Source organism: Anomaloglossus baeobatrachus, chromosome 1 (genome assembly GCF_048569485.1).
Source record: "Anomaloglossus baeobatrachus isolate aAnoBae1 chromosome 1, aAnoBae1.hap1, whole genome shotgun sequence".
NCBI classification, from domain to species: domain Eukaryota; kingdom Metazoa; phylum Chordata; class Amphibia; order Anura; family Aromobatidae; genus Anomaloglossus; species Anomaloglossus baeobatrachus.
In genome coordinates, this window is record NC_134353.1 from 64,979,853 (window position 1) to 64,998,527 (window position 18,675).

The 18,675-nt window shown below is 44.9% G+C and overlaps 1 protein-coding gene across 2 annotated transcripts in view; it reads left to right on the plus strand.

The window, feature by feature from the left end:
- FAM193A (family with sequence similarity 193 member A) overlaps positions 1–18,675 on the plus strand; it is a 239,018-nt gene that overhangs the window by 33,264 nt on the left and 187,079 nt on the right. For both annotated transcript variants that reach the window (XM_075346817.1, XM_075346818.1), the window contains exons 3-5: positions 15,077–15,322; positions 16,021–16,190; positions 18,316–18,483. In XM_075346817.1, coding sequence (XP_075202932.1) covers positions 15,077–15,322; positions 16,021–16,190; positions 18,316–18,483 — 584 coding nt within the window. The remainder of the gene's footprint in view (positions 1–15,076; positions 15,323–16,020; positions 16,191–18,315; positions 18,484–18,675) is intronic.

The window sequence follows — 18,675 nt, forward strand, 5'->3', positions numbered from 1 at the left end:
AACTTTATGCTTTTTAGAGAACATTTCGTCTTCAACTTGCTTAACTGTTCGCATTAAGAGTAATTTTGACCAGGGGTGCCCAAACTTTTAACATGCCACTGTATCGGTCATTGTACAGGAGGAGGAGGAGGTGAGCTATGACATCACCTGCTGTGAATGATGGATTTTGTTTCAACACCTGTATGTACAGTATCTAGTACAGGATCCACCATTCACAATAGGTGATATCACAGCTCTCCTCCTCCTTAACAATGACCGATAACCCCTCTATGTGCAGTAGATATCATTGTACAGGAGTAGGTGAGCTGTAACATCACCTACTGTGAATGGTGGATCCTGTTAACCCCTCTATACAGTAGATATCAGTCATTGTACAGGAGGTGAGCTGTGACATCACCTATTGTGATTGGTGGATTCTGTTATCTGCTGTCTATAGCAGTGTTATCTGACATTGTACAGGAGTAGGTGAGCTGTGACATCACCTATTGTGATTGGTGGATCCTGTTATCTGCTGTATATAGCAGTGTTATTTCACATTGTGTAGTAGTAGGAGGTGAGCTGTGACATCGACTGTGAATGGCCAATCCTTTTATCTATTGTATATAGAGATTTCGGTCATTGTCACAGCTCACTTCCTCCCATTTAACAGGATCCACTCACTATTCCCTCTATCAGGTATATATAGAAGTGTTCTGTCATTGGACATTGTAATCCTTTGCTGATAATGAGACTGTTGAAAGGTTATTTGTCCAGAACATGAAGTGTGAGTCTAGTACAAGGCTTAGTGGTTATTGTGAAAGTTTTAAGAGTGCTGCGTCCCACCTTCCCCTCTCATATTGTTGGAAAATTATATTTTACTCCTCAATTAAAAAAAATAATAATGAATTAAAAATGTAAATTTCCTGCTGACACTTTCCCTTAAACACTTTCCTTGCCAACAGCCTATCTTGCATGCCCTTGCAGGATGGCATCTGAGTAGCCAATGACATACTTTTTGGCTACTAACTGACAGATCTCAGCCGTACTGCGATTCCGGTCAGATTTTATGAAGAGAATGGAGGCTGCAGGGACCGGAGAGACCTGATGTGTGATCTCCTGCCCCTGGGCTGTGTAACACTACATTTTATGTAGCACAAATGTGCAAAGTTGAAGGGATAAAAAAACACCTCTAGAAAAATAAAAGAAAATCATTAAAAAAAATAACGTAAATAGCCATTTTCTTCCATAGGGGGCCCGGAACTGTAAAATGCGGCACAAATAGTGTAACAAATACCAATAACTCATTTTGAGAACTTAACCGAACACTAGCTTGTCAGTTAACTATTCCATTGAATGCCCCAAAAAAATCCCCAAAAAGCAGAATTGCTCTCTCTCGCGCTCTCTCTCGCGCTCTCTCTCGCGCTCTCTCGCGCGCTCTCTCTCGCGCTCTCTCGCGCGCTCTCTCTCGCTCTCGCGCGCTTGTCTCGCGCGCATGTCTCGCGCGCATGTCTCGCGCTCTCGCGCGCTCGCTCTCGCGCGCTCGCTCTCGCGCGCTCGCTCTCGCGCGCTCGCTCTCGCGCTCTCATGCGCTCGCTCGCTCTCTCGCGCTCGCTCGCTTTCTCTCTCGCGCTCGCTCGCTTTCTCTCTCGCGCTCGCTCGCTTTCTCTCTCGCGCTCGCTTTCTCTCTCGCGCTCACTTTCTCTCTCGCGCTCGCTTTCTCTCTCGCGCTCGCTTTCTCTCTCGCGCTCGCTCGCTTTCTCTCGCTCGCGCTCGCGCTCTCTCTCGCGCTCGCTCGCTCTCTCCCTCTCTCCCTCTCTCTCTCGCTCTCTCGCTCTCTCGCTCTCTCGCTCGCTCTCTCGCTCGCTCTCTCGCTCGCTCTCTCGCTCTCTCTCTCTCGCGCTCGCTCGCTTGCTCTCTCGCGCTCGCTCTCTCGCGCGCGCTCGCTCTCTCTCTCGCGCTCGCTCTCTCTCTTGCGCTCGCTCTCTCTCTCTCGCGCTCGCTCTCTCTCTTGCGCTCGCTCTCTCTCTCGCGCTCGCTCGCTCTCTCTCTCGCGCTCGCTCTCTCTCTCGCGCTCGCTCTCTCTCTCGCGCTCGCTCTCTCTCTCGCGCTCGCTCTCTCGCGCTCTCTCGCGCTCGCTCTCTCTCTCGCGCTCGCTCTCTCTCTCTCGCACTTGCTCTCTCTCTCGCACTCGCTCGCTCTCGCTCGCTCGCTCTATATATATATATATATATCATCAAAAAGTCACAAGTCCAAATATTATACCAGCTAAAGTTCTACTTAGTCTCACAAGAGGTGAAGAAATAAAAAGCGATTAAATAGTTACAGCCCAAGACGGTGCCAATAAAAAGTACACCCAGTGCTTCCATAAAATAAATCCTCACACGTCTGTCCACAATAAAAATGAAAATGTTCTGTCTCCCCGATTATGGAGGCACAATGTTTATTTTTTTTGTTGTGCAAACATACTGAAGTATAAATTATTTTGTTGGTATCTCATTAATCACGCTGACGCATAAAGTCCCATGTTAATATTGAGGGGGAAACCCTGAATGTGAGAGGTGGTAATTATTTGCTCACTTTATGTTGCACATTTAGACCCTTTCGGTGTCAAAAGTCACTATATCACTTGAATACCACAAAGGATAAGGTTTCCCAAAAATTGGGTCACCTCTGGGGGTGGTGGGTTTCATCTACACTGATACTTCAGGGGCTCTGCAAATGCACTCTTGAAACTGGAAACCAGTTCTCAACAATGTAACCTCCAAGTGTCTATCCTTTTTCTTTCTGATCCGTGATGTGTGCTCAGACAGTAAAGTACGACCACACATTAGTCAGAAGAAAATCAGCAGAAAATGTTTGTTTTTTTTTTGTTTTTATTTTTTACCTTATCACAACACATGACGTACTGGGTACTATAATCTATGGATTGTCACTATAATCCCCACAGGCTGCCTCGGGCAGTCTACGGTGATCCGCACACGTTAGCTGATTTCAACACCTGACAAGTGTCTGCCAGGCGCGAGTGGAATAGTGTTGCACCCGCTTCTATTAACCCCCTTACATCTCGCTTTCAATATCTGACAGCGAGATGTAACAGTACGCCGCGACAAGCATTATCTTACCCAGCGCCATCAGAAGTCACATCACATGATCACGTGACGTCTGATGGTTGCCATTGTAGCACAGGGTCATAGGATGACTCCTGTAGCTATCATGAGTCACTTTCTCTCACTGACGTCAGAGGCAGTGTATGAGAGTAAAGCAGCTTTTCTCCAGATCCCAGCTGTGTAGCTGTGATCTGGAGAAATGAAAGAGTGATCATACTGCTGATCCTTATAGCTCCCTAGGGGGACCTAGTAAAGTAAACAAAAACTAAAAAAAAAAAAAAAAACCTAATAGCTCAAATCACCCCCCTGTTCAGCCCATTGAATATGAAAGGGTTAAAAAAATATGCACATCTGGTATCGCCACGTTCAGAAATGCCCGATCTATCAAAATATAAAATCAATTGATCTGATCAGTAAACGGTGTAGCGGCAAAAACATTCAAAACGCCAAAATTATTATTTTTTTTTTTTGGTCGTCATAAATTTTGCGCAAATGCAATAACAGGCGATCAAAACGTGGCATCTGCGCAAAAATGATACCATTAAAAACGTCAGCTCGAGACGCAAAAAATAAGCGGTCACTGAGCCCCAGATCCCGAAAAATAAGAATGCTATGGGTTTCGGAAAATGGCGCAAAAAGTGTGCCTCTTTTTTTTGTGACAAACGTGTGAATGTTTTAGCTCCTTAGATAAATGTAAACCTATCCATGTTTGTTGTCTACGAACTCGTAAAGACCCGAGACATCAGTTTTACCATATAGTGAACACTGTGAATAAAAGATCTCAAAAACTATTGTGCCATCACACTTAAGTTTTTCCACACTTTGAATTTTTTTTTGCTGTTTTCCAGTACACTCTATGGTAAAACTTAAGCTAAGTTCACACTTGCGTTGTTTTGCATCAGGCAAAATCCGTCGCCTTGAGGAATTGCAGTATTTTGCAGGACTGTTTTTTCCCCATAGACTTCTATTAGTGACGGATTGTGACTGATGGTCCTGCGTTGCATCCGCCGCGTGACGGATCAGTTGTTTACTGACTGACCGTCAGGTGGGAGCAACGATGAATGTAGCATTTTTTGTGTGTGGCGGATCGTTTTTTTACTGTGAGCATGCGCCCAATAAAAAAAAACATGATCTACTGTAAATTCAGTTCCAGCGGCCGGATCGACCAGATGATCGCCTGCCGGCTTATGTGAATGATCATCTGATCGCCCCGACGCCCGTCTTCTGTGAATGATCAGCTGATCGCCCTGGCGGCCGGCTTATGTGAATGATAAGACGGCCGCCGGGTCGATCAGCTAATGTGAATGATCAGCTGATCGCCCGGCTTATGTCAATGATCAGCTGATCGCCCGGCGGCCGTCTTATATGAATGATCAGCTGATCGCCCCGGCAGCTGTCTTATGTGAATGATCAAAAAGGGGGGAGAGCTCCGGCACACTACCTCAATGTAGTCAGACACAAAAGAGTTTCTTTTTATACTTATTTTATTTTGAAAAAAAGGATTCATGCATATGATGTCCACAATTTTAACGTTTCAACCATATTTTGGTCTTCATCAAAGGGACCATCTGTGGTAGTTAGGCCAGGTGAGTTGTTACTAGGAAATGCTTCGCGGCAAGTACCGAAGGACCGTAGCTCAAAAGTATAATTAACCATATATTCTTAGAACTATGGATCATGTGTAATACGCCTGGCCGCTATATTAGTTCGGCTCATTCAAATACTATAGTTAGGTGCAGCCACTGTTTCCTATGTACTCACTCTGTAACAGGGTCTAGTAAGGAAATAGGAGGGCAAAATTTTGCTCCAGTATCCAATGAGGTGCAACAGAGTAGTGTCCTTATCCTAGTTGAGACCAGTTCCTGTATACTCTAGTGTTGCATGCGGAAGTCCTCTGAGCAATAATCCCTGTCTAGTATAGGGAACCAGGCTGCAGTATATGTAGTAGGTGAGGGTCTCTGTTCAGGTTCCTAAATGGTTATGGGTATGGGCAGACTGCCACACTGAGGGAGTAGGTCCTGTTGCCTTTTCACACGGTTCAGACAGTCCGGTCCCCCTTGGGCGATACCCATAACCATTTAGGAACCTGAACAGAGACCCTCACCTACTACATATACTGCAGCCTGGTTCCCTATACTAGACAGGGATTATTGCTCAGAGGACTTCCGCATGCAACACTAGAGTATACAGGAACTGGTCTCAACTAGGATAAGGACACTACTCTGTTGCACCTCATTGGATACTGGAGCAAAATTTTGCCCTCCTATTTCCTTACTAGACCCTGTTACAGAGTGAGTACATAGGAAACAGTGGCTGCACCTAACTATAGTATTTGAATGAGCCGAACTAATATAGCGGCCGGGCGTATTACACATGATCCATAGTTCTAAGAATATATGGTTAATTATGCTTTTGAGCTACGGTCCTTCGGTACTTGCCGCGAAGCATTTCCTAGTAACAACTCACCTGGCCTAACTACCACAGATGGTCCCTTTGATGAAGACCAAAATATGGTCGAAACGTTAAAATTGTGGACATCATATGCATGAATCCTTTTTTTCAAAATAAAATAAGTATAAAAAGAAACTCTTTTGTGTCTGACTACATTGAGGTAGTGTGCCGGAGCTCTCCCCCCTTTTTAGTCTACATATTTTCTCCTGAGCACCTATATGGTGAAGCAAGGTCTTCCCTCCCTTATGTGAATGATCAGCTGATCGCCCCGGCGGCTGTCTTATGTGAATGATCAGCTGATAGCCCCGGCGGCTGTCTTATGTGAATGATCAGCTGATAGCCCGGCAGCCGTCTTAATGTGAATGATCAGCTGATCGGCCGGCTTATGTGAATGATCAGCTGATCGGCCGGCTTATGTGAATGATCAGCTGATCGCCCAGCTTATGTGAATGATCAGCTGATCGCCCAGCTTATGTGAATGATCAGCTGATCGCCCAGCTTATGTGAATGATCAGCTGATCGCCCAGCTTATGTGAATGATCAGCTGATCGCCCAGCTTATGTGAATGATCAGCTGATCGCCCAGCTTATGTGAATGATCAGCTGATCGCCCAGCTTATGTGAATGATCAGCTGATCGCCCAGCTTATGTGAATGATCAGCTGATCGCCCAGCTTATGTGAATGATCAGCTGATCGCCCAGCTTATGTGAATGATCAGCTGATCGCCCAGCTTATGTGAACGATCAGCTGATCGCCCAGCTTATGTGAACGATCAGCTGATCGCCCAGCTTATGTGAACGATCAGCTGATCGCCCAGCTTATGTGAACGATCAGCTGATCGCCCAGCTTATGTGAACGATCAGCTGATCGCCCAGCTTATGTGAACGATCAGCTGATCGCCCAGCTTATGTGAACGATCAGCTGATCGCCCAGCTTATGTGAACGATCAGCTGATCGCCCAGCTTATGTGAACGATCAGCTGATCGCCCAGCTTATGTGAACGATCAGCTGATCGCCCAGCTTATGTGAACGATCAGCTGATCGCCCAGCTTATGTGAACGATCAGCTGATTATTCACAAAAAGCCGGCAAAAAAACCCAAACCAAAAACAATGGATCGTTCTGATTTTTTTTTTTTTTTTTTTTTTTTTACAGCATCCGTCACATCAGTTGTGCCACTATCTTCAACGCATCCATTGCATCAGTCACACAACTGATTGTGACGGATGCAAAACAATGCAAGTGTGAACATAGCATTTAAAAGTACAACTTGTCCGACAATAAACAAGCCTTCATATGGCAAGATTGACGGAAAAATTATGGTTATGGCTCTCAGAAGAAGGGGGGAGCAAAAAAAAAAAAACAGAAATGGAAAATTGTCCGGGGGTGAAGGGGTTAAACCGCTTACTCCTTTTTAAAAATGAAAAATTTGGAGCGAAACCTACGTTTTAATGGCAAAGTATGACTTTTCATTTTATTGCAGTTTGTAGCGCCTAAAAATGTACTTTTTTTTTTAATGGAATACTTTATGGGTATGTGCGCACGCTGCAGATCTGGTGCAGAAATTGTCTGCTTAAGGCTTTGTGCGCACTTTGCGTTTTTGAACTGCAGCGTTTTAATGCAAAAATGCATGAGTTTTGATTTTTAAGCAAAGTCTATGGGAAATAGGGCTTTCTTGTGCGCACTTTGCTGTTATAAACGCTGCATTTTAGCTGCCGAAAATTTGTCAAAATCTCAGCGGTTAAAGAAGCAACATGTCGGTTATTTTTGCCATTTTGGCAGCGTTTTGCTAACATTAGAGTCGATGAGAAGTTTCAAAACGCATCCTAAATCAAAATCCCAGCGTTTAACATGCTTTTTTGACAATATATTAAGGGCATAATATGTCCCTTTACACACACGCATAGTCCGACAAATTAATAAAAATCAATAATTTAATGCTATTTTATACATAAATATTAGCACACCGTTATTTTAATAAAATTAGCTATTTTGTGTATGATTTTAATCATATTAATCATTTTTTTCCTTTTTTTTTCATAGTGTTTGAATGTTTAAACTTTATTTAGCATTGTATTTGTATTCACAATGCATCTGACTTTAAGCAATGAAAAAGCATGTAAATCGCGGTCAAAACACTGTAAAAACGCACGCGTATTTTTAGTGTTTTTGTGGTGAAAACCAAATTTGACAGACCATTTCTGCCAATGAATGTGTTTAGAACTGCAACTACTTCGATGCAAAGTGCGCACAGCCTAAAATCTGCGTCTTCTGGCAGAATAATGCATGCATTTTTTGGTGCATCATTGTTTTGTATTTTTGTTTTTGTAAAGTCAATGACTGGAAGGGCAAAAAAACGCAGGAAAAAGAAATGCAACAAAATCTGCAAGAAAATTAAAAAAACAAAAAAACCCCCAAACGGTACACTTCAGAAATCTTAGACTTTGCTGGCTTCAGAATATGCCTGGAAAATTGTCAAATACCACATAAAAAAAAAAAATATTTGATTTTTTTTTTTTTTTTTTTTTTATAATTTTACTGATCTAGAAAATGATTGCATGATGAAGTGGACATATGGGAAATGTAAATTTTTTTTATTTTTTTTTTCCTTTTCATGACTGATTTTAAGGTGAACATTAAGCTACTGCACATTTGTGTTTTTTATTTTTATTTTTTCTTAAATATTTTTTACATTTTTATTTTTTTTGTAACGCCAATCAACCTAAATGTGCCCTGAAAGAAAATGTCTGAACCAAGGACTTGAAGGCATTCTGGTGTTAATGTTTTGTGAAGTGACACAATCCAGAATGGCATTAATCACAAATGCATTTTTATATATATATATATATATATATATATATATATATATATATATATATATATATATATATATATATATATAATTTTTTTTTTTTTTTTTTCTCTTCCTGTTTGGATGATTTAATAAAGATATATAATATAAAATGTAGATTTGGAAGAGGGGTATGGACTCCGCACATGTTACACTTCACCTCCTTAAAATAAGTGTATCTAATTTTCTGATTTGGATCACACTTTTAAGCCACTAAATTTGTGTGTGGGTATGGGGTGATGAGTGACGTTTTGACATTGTGCAAAATGTGAAGAAACTCCTGGCAGCAAAGAGGTTAAGCTGTCTTGGGACCTGTGCGCACGCTGCAGTTTTTGCCGCAGTTTTGCTGCATGAATTGCTGCAGAAAATGTTCATAACCTTTCTGCAGTCATTGCCCAGTGCGCACACTGCATTTTTTTTCCCCCTACAGGTTTTGCTGCAGAATTTCTGCAGCAAAAAGAATGAGCATGTCACTTTTCTGCAGGTACCTGCAGTTTGTGCTATAGATAATGGTAAAAAAAAACGCAGGGACCAACCTGCGGAAAAACCACAGCGAAACAAGGGTGCGTTTTTTTCTTCAGAAAAGTCAATTTTCTAGTGCGCACATAACCTTAGGGTATGTGTGCACACTGCAGTTTGGTTTCTCCAGCGAAAAACGCACCTCTGGCTGAAAAAAAGCATAAAAAAAACGTGCGTTTTTGCCGCATGGTCGGTGCCGTTTTGCCGCATGGTCGGTGCCGTTTTGCCGCATGGTCGGTGCCGTTTTTTGCCGCATGGTCGGTGCCGTTTTTTGCCGCATGGTCGGTGCCGTTTTTTGCCGCATGGTCGGTGCCGTTTTTTGCCGCATGGTCGGTGCCGTTTTTTTGCCGCATGGTCGGTGCCGTTTTTTGCCGCATGGTCGGTGCCGTTTTTTGCCGCATGGTCGGTGCCGTTTTTTGCCGCATGGTCGGTGCCGTTTTTTGCCGCATGGTCGGTGCCGTTTTTGCCGCATGGTCGGGGCCTTATTAACATTAAGGCCATGTGCGCACGTTGCATTTTGCTGTGACAAATATTCCGCAGCGTTTTATCACTGCATGTGCGTTTAAAGAACGCAGCCGAAAAGCTGCGTTTTAAAAATATTTTGAATGCGTTCTGGATGCGTTCTGGATGCTTGCTCTACCATAGACAGAGTTGGAAAAGCATCCGGAACGCACAAAAGAAGTGACATGTTGCTTTTTAGAACGCAGCGATTCGGCCAAAAATGTCAGCATCCAAATCGCTGCAATCTAAAACGCAACGTGGGGATGGAATTTGCACAAGTTACGTAGACTTTGATGGGGACGCAGAACACATGCGTTTATGCTGCAGTGCTAGACGTAGCATAAATGTAGCCTAAATTCATTCTTAAGAAAATTCCATTTTCTAGTGTGTTCAGGGCCTTAAGACCCCGTCACACACACAGAGAAATCTTTGGCAGATCTGTGGTTGCAGTGAAATCATGGAAATATTGTTCCATTTGTACACAACCACAAACCTGGCGCTGATTGTCCACAATTTCACTGCAACCACAGATCTGCCGCAGATTTATCTCTGTGTGACAGGGCCTTTACAGTCATGGCCAAAAGTTTAGAGAATGCTACAAATATTAATTTTTACAAAGTCTACTGCTTAAGTTTTTCTAATGGCAATTTGCATATACTCCAGAATGTCATAAAGAGTGATCAGCTTAACAGCAATTACTTGCAAAGTCAATATTGGCTAAGAAAATGAACTTTAACCCCCAAAACACATTTCAACATCATTGCATTCCTGCCTTAAAAGGAGCAGCTAACATTGTTTTAGTGATTGTTCCATTAACACAGGTGTGGGTGCTGATGAGGACAGGGCTGGCGATCAATCAGTCATGATTAAGTAAGAATGACACCACTGGACACTTTAAAAGGAGGCTGGTGCTTGGTATCATTGTTTCTCTTCAGTTAACCATGGTTATCTCTAAAGAAACACGTGCAGCCATCATTGCTCTGCACAAAAATGGCCTAACAGGGAAGAGTATCGCAGCTACAAAGATTGCACCTCAGTCAACAATCTATCGCATCATCAAGAACTTCAAGGAGAGAGCTTCCATTGTTGCCAAAAGGCTCCAGGGCGCCCAAGAAGGACCGGCAAACGCCAGGACAGTATCTTAAAACTGTTTCAGCTGCGGGTGGGACTACCAGCAGTGCCGAGCTAGCTCAGCAATGGCAGCAGGCTGGTGTGAGGACTTCTGCACGCACTGTGAGGCGGAGACTGCTTGAGCAAGGCCTGGTTTCAAGGAGGGCAGCAAAGAAGCCACTTCTCTCCAGAAAAAACATCAGGGACCGACTGATATTCTGCAAAAGGTACAGGGAGTGGACTGCTGAGGACTGGGGTAAAGTCATTTTCTCAGATGAATCCCCTTTTCGATTGTTTGGGACATCTGGAAAACAGCTTATTAGGAGAAGAAGTGAGCGCTATCACCAGTCTTGTCTCATGCCAACTGTTAAGCATCCTGAAACCATTCATGTGTGAGGTTGCTTCTCAGCCAAAGGAATCGCACCACTCACAGTCTGGCCTAAAAACACAGCCATGAATAAAGAATGGGACCAGAATGTCCTCCAAGAGCAACTTCTCCCAACTGTCCAAGAGCAGTTTGGCGCCCAACAATGCCTTTTCCAGCATGATGGAGCACCTTGCCATAAAGCAAAGGTGATCACTAAATGGCTCCTGGAACAAAACATAGAGATTTTGTGTCCATGGCCTGGAAACTCCCCAGATCTTAATCCCATTGAGAACTTGTGGGCAATCATCAAGAGACGGGTGGACAAACAAAAAACAACAAATTCTGGCAAAATGCAAGCATTGCTTATGCAAGAATGGACAGCTATCAGTCAGGATTTGGTCCAGAAGTTGATTGAGAGCATGCCCGGGAGAATTGCAGAGGTCCTGAAGAAGAAGGGTCAACACTGCAAACATTGACTTGCTGCATTAACTCATTCTAACTGTCAATAGAACCTTTTGGTCTCATAATATGATTACATCACATACAGAAATATAATTGCAAACATCCGACAAACACAATTAAAAACCAGAGGGCAACAGATCATGTGAAAATATTTTGGTGTCTTTCTCAAAACTTTTGGCCATGACTGTAGATGGAGTTTCACCGCAGCTGCGTTTCTGCATTTTTTTTTTTTTGTGTGCACTTGTTGCTTTCAATGGTGAAAAACCTGCAAAAACGCTGAAAGAATTGACACGCTGTTTTTTTTTTTGTTTTGTTTTTTTTTTAAAAAAAAAAGTACCGCAGTTTTGAATTTGTCAGGGGTAAAAAAGCAATTTGTGTGTGTGTGTGTATGATATTTCTGGAATCTACAGCTTTTGCTTGTGCTGTAAAAAGCAACTTTTTATTTGCATAAAACTTCTGAAAAAAAAAACAGCAAAAATGCAGATACATTTGTAGGATTGTCCAGCAAACAGATCCAAAGTTTAAGAGTAAAAATGTTTTTTTCTTTTTCATCGTAGATAAAATTCCATCATGTCAAGTACAAAAAACCTAGACCAGGGGGACGCGTTTCGGATATCACATCCTTATTCTGTGTCCAATAGAGACAGAATAAGGATGTGATATCCGAAACGCGTCCCCCTGGTCTATATTTTTTGTACTTGACATGATGGAATTTTATCTACGATGAAAAAGAAAAAACATTTTTACTCAAACTTTTGGACTTGTTTGCTGGACAATCCTACAAATGTATCTCCTTATCTGCTTGGAGTTGGCTTTCTCCTCCTAGTCCGTGCACGGTCAAAAATTTCTGGTCTCCAGTGAATTACAACAGGTGAGTTGGACTGTTCCTTGTATTTACCCCAGCAAAAATGCAGTCTGTGATTTGAAGCTTCATGTTTTGTGTTTGTCTTACCGGAATTTAGAATGGTCATATATGTCAATGAAAATCATTAGGGAAAGATGCGAAAAGATGTTAGTCATTATTGACTTAATGTATGTTATCAGTTAGTGATGAGCGGGCACTACCATGCTCGGGTGCTCTGTACTCGTAACTAGGGATGAGCGGGTACTACCATGCTCGGGTGCTCAGTACTCGTAACTAGGGATGAGCGGGCACTACCATGCTCGGGTGCTCTGTACTCGTAACTAGTGATGAGCGGGCACTACCATGCTCGGGTGCTCAGTACTCGTAACTAGTGATGAGCGGGCACTACCATGCTCGGGTGCTCAGTACTTGTAACTAGTGATGAGCGGGCACTACCATGCTCGGGTGCTCAGTACTCGTAACTAGTGATGAGCGGGCACTACCATGCTCGGGTGCTCAGTACTTGTAACTAGTGATGAGCGGGCACTACCATGCTCGGGTGCTCAGTACTCGTAACTAGTGATGAGCGGGCACTACCATGCTCGGGTGCTCAGTACTTGTAACTAGTGATGAGCGGGCACTACCATGCTCAGGTGCTCTGTACTGGTAACTAGTGATGAGCGGGCACTACCATGCTCGGGTGCTCAGTACTTGTAACTAGTGATGAGCGGGCACTACCATGCTCGGGTGCTCAGTACTTGTAACTAGTGATGAGCGGGCACTACCATGCTCGGGTGCTCAGTACTTGTAACTAGTGATGAGCGGGCACTACCATGCTCGGGTGCTCAGTACTTGTAACTAGTGATGAACGGGCACTACCATGCTCAGGTGCTCAGTACTTGTAACTAGTGATGAACGGGCACTACCATGCTCGGGTGCTCAGTACTTGTAACTAATGATGAGCGGGCACTACCATGCTCGGGTGCTCAGTACTTGTAACTAGTGATGAGCGGGCACTACCATGCTCGGGTGCTCAGTACTTGTAACTAGTGATGAGCGGGCACTACCATGCTCGGGGGCTCTGTACTCGTAACAAGCAGTTGGTTGCTCAGATATGCTCAATTTGTGTACCAAGTATAATGTAAGTCAATGGGTAACTCAAGCATTTTTCTGTTAGATCTTCCAGAAAGATGCTCGAGTTACCCATGGAACTCCATTATACTCTATACTCGAGTCGAGCCTGTCCGAGCATCCGACTGCTTGTTACGAGTACTGAGCACCAGAGCATGGTAGTGCCCGCTCATCACTAGTTACGAGTACAGAGCACCCGAGTATGGTAGTGCCCGCTCATCACTAGTTACGAGTACTGAGCACCCGAGCATGGTAGTGCCCGCTCATCACTAGTTACTAGTACAGCGCACCCGAGCATGGTAGTGCCCGCTCATCACTAGTTACGAGTACAGCGCACCCGAGCATGGTAGTGCCCGCTCATCACTAGTTACGAGTACTGAGCACCCGAGCATGGTAGTGCTCGCTCATCACTAGTTACGAGTACTGAGCACCCGAGCATGGTAGTGCTCGCTCATCACTAGTTACGAGAACTGAGCACCCGAGCATGGTAGTGCCCGCTCATCACTAGTTACGAGTACAGAGCACCCGAGCATGGTAGTGCCCGCTCATCACTAGTTACGAGTACTGAGCACCCGAGCATGGTAGTGTCTGCTCATCACTAGTTACTAGTACAGCGCACCCGAGCATGGTAGTGCCCGCTCATCACTAGTTACGAGTACTGAGCACCCAAGCATGGTAGTGCCCGCTCATCACTAGTTACGAGTACAGAGCACCCGAGCATGGTAGTGCCCGCTCATCACTAGTTACGAGTACAGAGCACCCGAGCATGGTAGTGCCCGCTCATCACTAGTTACCAGTACTGAGCACCCAAGCATGGTAGTGTCTGCTCATCACTAGTTACGAGTACAGAGCACCCGAGCATGGTAGTGCCCGCTCATCACTAGTTACGAGTACTGAGCACCTGAGCATGGTAGTGCCCGCTCATCACTAGTTACGAGTACAGAGCACCTGAGCATGGTAGTGCCCGCTCATCACTAGTTACGAGTACAGCGCACCCGAGCATGGTAGTGCCCGCTCATCACTAGTTACGAGTACAGAGCACCCGAGCATGGTAGTGCCCGCTCATCACTAGTTACGAGTACAGAGCACCCGAGCATGGTAGTGCCCGCTCATCACTAGTTACAAGTACTGAGCACCCAAGCATGGTAGTGCCCGCTCATCACTAGTTACGAGTACCCGAGCATGGTAGTGCCCGCTCATCGCTAGTTACGAGTACAGAGCACCCGAGCATGGTAGTGCCCGCTCATCACTAGTTACGAGTACTGAGCACCCGAGCATGGTAGTGTCTGCTCATCACTAGTTACGAGTACCCGAGCATGGTAGTGCCCGCTCATCACTAGTTACGAGTACAGAGCACCCGAGCATGGTAGTGCCCGCTCATCACTAGTTACGAGTACTGAGCACCCGAGCATAGTAGTGCCCGCTCATCACTAGTTACTAGTACAGAGCACCTGAGCATGGTAGTGCCCGCTCATCACTAGTTACTAGTACAGAGCACCTGAGCATGGTAGTGCCCGCTCATCACTAGTTACTAGTACAGAGCACCTGAGCATGGTAGTGCCCGCTCATCACTAGTTACTAGTACAGAGCACCTGAGCATGGTAGTGCCCGCTCATCACTAGTTACTAGTACAGCGCACCTGAGCATGGTAGTGCCCGCTCATCACTAGTATCAATCCTTTACTTTCTGGTATGATTTTTTTTTTTTTTTTTGACAACTCCTTAATAATTGTTTTTCTTCTTCTTTAAATTAAAGGCACCGTTTACATTTGGGCTGGGTCAGAGGGCGCCGTACACCACAGGAGAACACTGCCTTCTCTGTAGGAGTGAACGAAAGGACCTTACACTCTCCGAGTGCAGCACAAAAAATTCAAGCAAACTCGCACTTTCCACATCTCCAAAAGCCAACGCCAAGATGCACCTTCCCTTGTGGGTTTGCTCAGACTGCCGGCGGACGGTAGAAAGCGAGGACTTCCACCCCACGCAAGACCAATCCTTAGTGGTAAGTTGTTTTTTTTTTTTTGTTTTGTTTTGTTTTTGTTTTTTTTGAGGCAAGCTTGTCCCCACAAAATGACTGCTCAAACCTAGCACAGGCGCTTGGTGCAGTGCACTTTCCCACCTACCTGTTTTCTATATTTCTGCGCCCTCCGTATTCCTTGACCGACTCAAAAGGATCTAGACAATGGAAGAGAGAGGCTGAAAAGATATTGGTAAGGTGCAGTGCACCGAGCGCCTGTGCTTGGTTTGATCAGTCATTTTGTGCTGTGCATTTTTACTAAATCCATTAATAGAGGTCCTTCCCTTCACTAGAAGGTGAGTTACAGGGTTTGTTCAGGCACAACTTATTGATGATCTTTCCACCTATAGATGATCATTATCAGATTGGTGGCATGTCGGTTGCCCAATATAAACTTTGCCCGCAGCTACAAAGCAGAGCTCCATCCAGTGCATGGTGACTGCACAGCGTCTTGTCCTCTGACCGGAGGTGTTGTAGAGGACCCCGCAGCGGCCACTACAGATTAAATGGAGCGGCACATTTAAGGTCTCTTTAATGTTTCCGCCTGGCAGCTGTTGGCACAAACTGTGGGCGGTTTTCTCAGTACAGTAGTACTATGTTCTATGTGTGAATTGTGTTCTGTATTTTTTTATTTTTTTTAACTTTTTTTTTAACTATTTTTTTTTTTTTTTTACCTTTTTTAGAGTCAAGATTTCCTTTTGCACATGCCACCGGGCAACAGCGGTTCAAAGCAGGAATCTGTGGGCGGAGGGCGGTTGTTAGTCGGAGCGCAGACTGTTGCACCCACCGTGGCCCTTAATAACGCTGCACCTCCTGAGATGTCATGTAGTTGTGAAGCGTGTAACGAGCGCAGGTAAGTTACGATCACCACCGGACTAAAAAAAAAAAAAACAAATAAAAAAAATAATAATAATTGGTCTCCTAAATTTTTTAGGTTTAGGAGCCAATTAACCGTGTGGCCTGCCTGCAGCATTTACGTCCTCCATTCTTCCAGTAGAGGGAGACTAGGGCTATGTGCGTTTTCTGTGACCACAAAGATGCAGCATTTTTGGCCCCCCAAAAAAAAACACCCGTGGCAAAAACTCATAAAAAAAAAAAAATGCATGCGTTTGCGTTTTTGTGCATTTTTTTCTGCAGTTTTCTCCATTCAATTCAATGGGTGAAAAACACAGGGAAAAACGCACACAGAATTGACATGTTTCATCTTTGTGGTCACCACAAAAACGCAGCAAAAAAAACAAAAACTGCACTGTGTGCACAGCAACAATGGAATCTTAGACTTTGCTGGGGAAGGAGATTCATGCAGTTTTTAGAGCAAAAACGCAGCGTGCGCACATAGCAGTACTGCATACTGGCATACATTGACTGCAGTGTTGGTGGAGTATGCAGTAAGCAAGGAGGTCATGAATAAGCCAAATCTAAAATATTCTTTTACTTTGCATTACCCCTGGATCATAAACAGTTCCACAAATATAAAATTGAGGAATGGGATCAATCCTGAGGATATGACTACTCTGATTGCATCATGGGTTATTTCTTCCCTATCCTTGCAAGTATCACCAGTGCCATATGACCTATCGTATATTTTTCGTTTTAAAAGACTCATCCCAAATTTAGAATGAAAAAGGGTAAAAAAAATAAATAAAAAAAATTGGGGGGGCTACCATCTTATACTCCGGTGGTGTCTTACCGGAAGAGGGGTGGCAGTGGTGCTGGAGTAGGGTGATGCTGCAGGGGCTGTGGTGAGGCCTGTGCTGGTTGTGTGAAGCAGGGCAGTGCAGCGGTGTCACAGATGCATTGTCGGCAGTGCAGGCTTCAAAGAAATGGCGCCTGGAGTCGGCGCAAGCGCAGATTGAGCTCTCGGCTCCAGATCTCGTCTCCAGATCTAATCTGCGCACGCACAATCACCGGGCGCCATTTTTAAGTCCACTGCTTGGAGATCAATGGGCCGGAGGCGGCACGTGTGCAGATGAGATTTTGAGCTGAGAGCACCATCTGCGCACGCGCTTATTCCAGGCACCATTATTTGAAGCCCGCACCGTCGACAGAGCATCTTACCTATCGCACTACCCTGCTCCTCACAGGCCCCCCACCGCAGCCAGCACAGCCCCCCCCCCCCACCGCAGCCAGCACAGCCCCCCCCCCCCCCCCCACCGCAGCCAGCACAGCCCCCCCCCCCCCACCGCAGCCAGCACAGCCCCCCCCCCCCCCCCACCGCAGCCAGCACAGGCCCCCCTCCCCCCCACCGCAGCCAGCACAGGCCCCCCCTCCCCCCCACCGCAGCCAGCACAGGCCCCCCCCCTCCCCCCCCCCACCGCAGCCAGCACAGGCCCCCATTCTCCACCTCCCAGTAACCTACATTCATATTTTAAGACACCCCTCATTTTCCTCCCAAATTTTTGGGAGGAAAAGTGTCTATAATCGGAAAAACATAGTAATGAAAACTTGGCATCACCTGAACATTTCAGCTCCTGCATTACCCGGTCGGCGGCATTAGCCAGCCATGTAATGTGCACAGGGTATGATAAAGTGAGTGGTGAGGCATGGCGACTTCAACATGCCTGATCCTTTGCTCTCAAAACCTGCAAACCAATTTTGATTCATGTGGTGACCGCAAATAAGCTCCCCCCTTTTTTTTTTTTTTTTTTTTTTTTTTTTTTTAAAAAATAACTCTTGGGGACCTTTCTCTAAAGGGGTGGGGGAGTGAGATGGAGGGGGTCTGTGATTGACAGTGACATAGAAGTGTTTTTAACAGCAGCGATCCAAGCTAGCTCCAGTCGCTGCTGTTACAGGAATGTGCCGGTGTGTAACATACAGCAATATCACTACCACAGCTCAGTTCCTTCTCAACAAAATGATCCAGAGCCGCACATCTCCGGTTGTTTCCATGAAAGTGTTCACATAATAATATAAAGTTGTGGTGAAGTTGGTATAAATTTTGCAATATTTAAAGTTTTTTTTTTTGTTTTTTTTCTTAGGGAAATTTCAGCAGAGACTGAACGGGAATCCCAACAGCTGCAAAATTACTGGTCAGACGTACGGTACATGATCCGATGTATTTACCGGCAAGCTGGAACGCCTTTGGCGGACGACCAGGACCAGTCCCTGGTGCCGGAGAAGGACGGCATGAAAGAGCTGGTAGATAGGTAAATGGATGATCACAAGCGTTCCGTCTGCAACGAATCTACTTCAATCCAATGTATGGTGTAGATGTGATTTACCGATGATGGGGTCTAGGATTAATCCTTCATGTTACTCCTACATAAATTTGCGGTCACCGGGTGTTTGACTCTAAACTCGCCGAGTGTCATGGAGGCATCTGATGCTAGTCACACTGC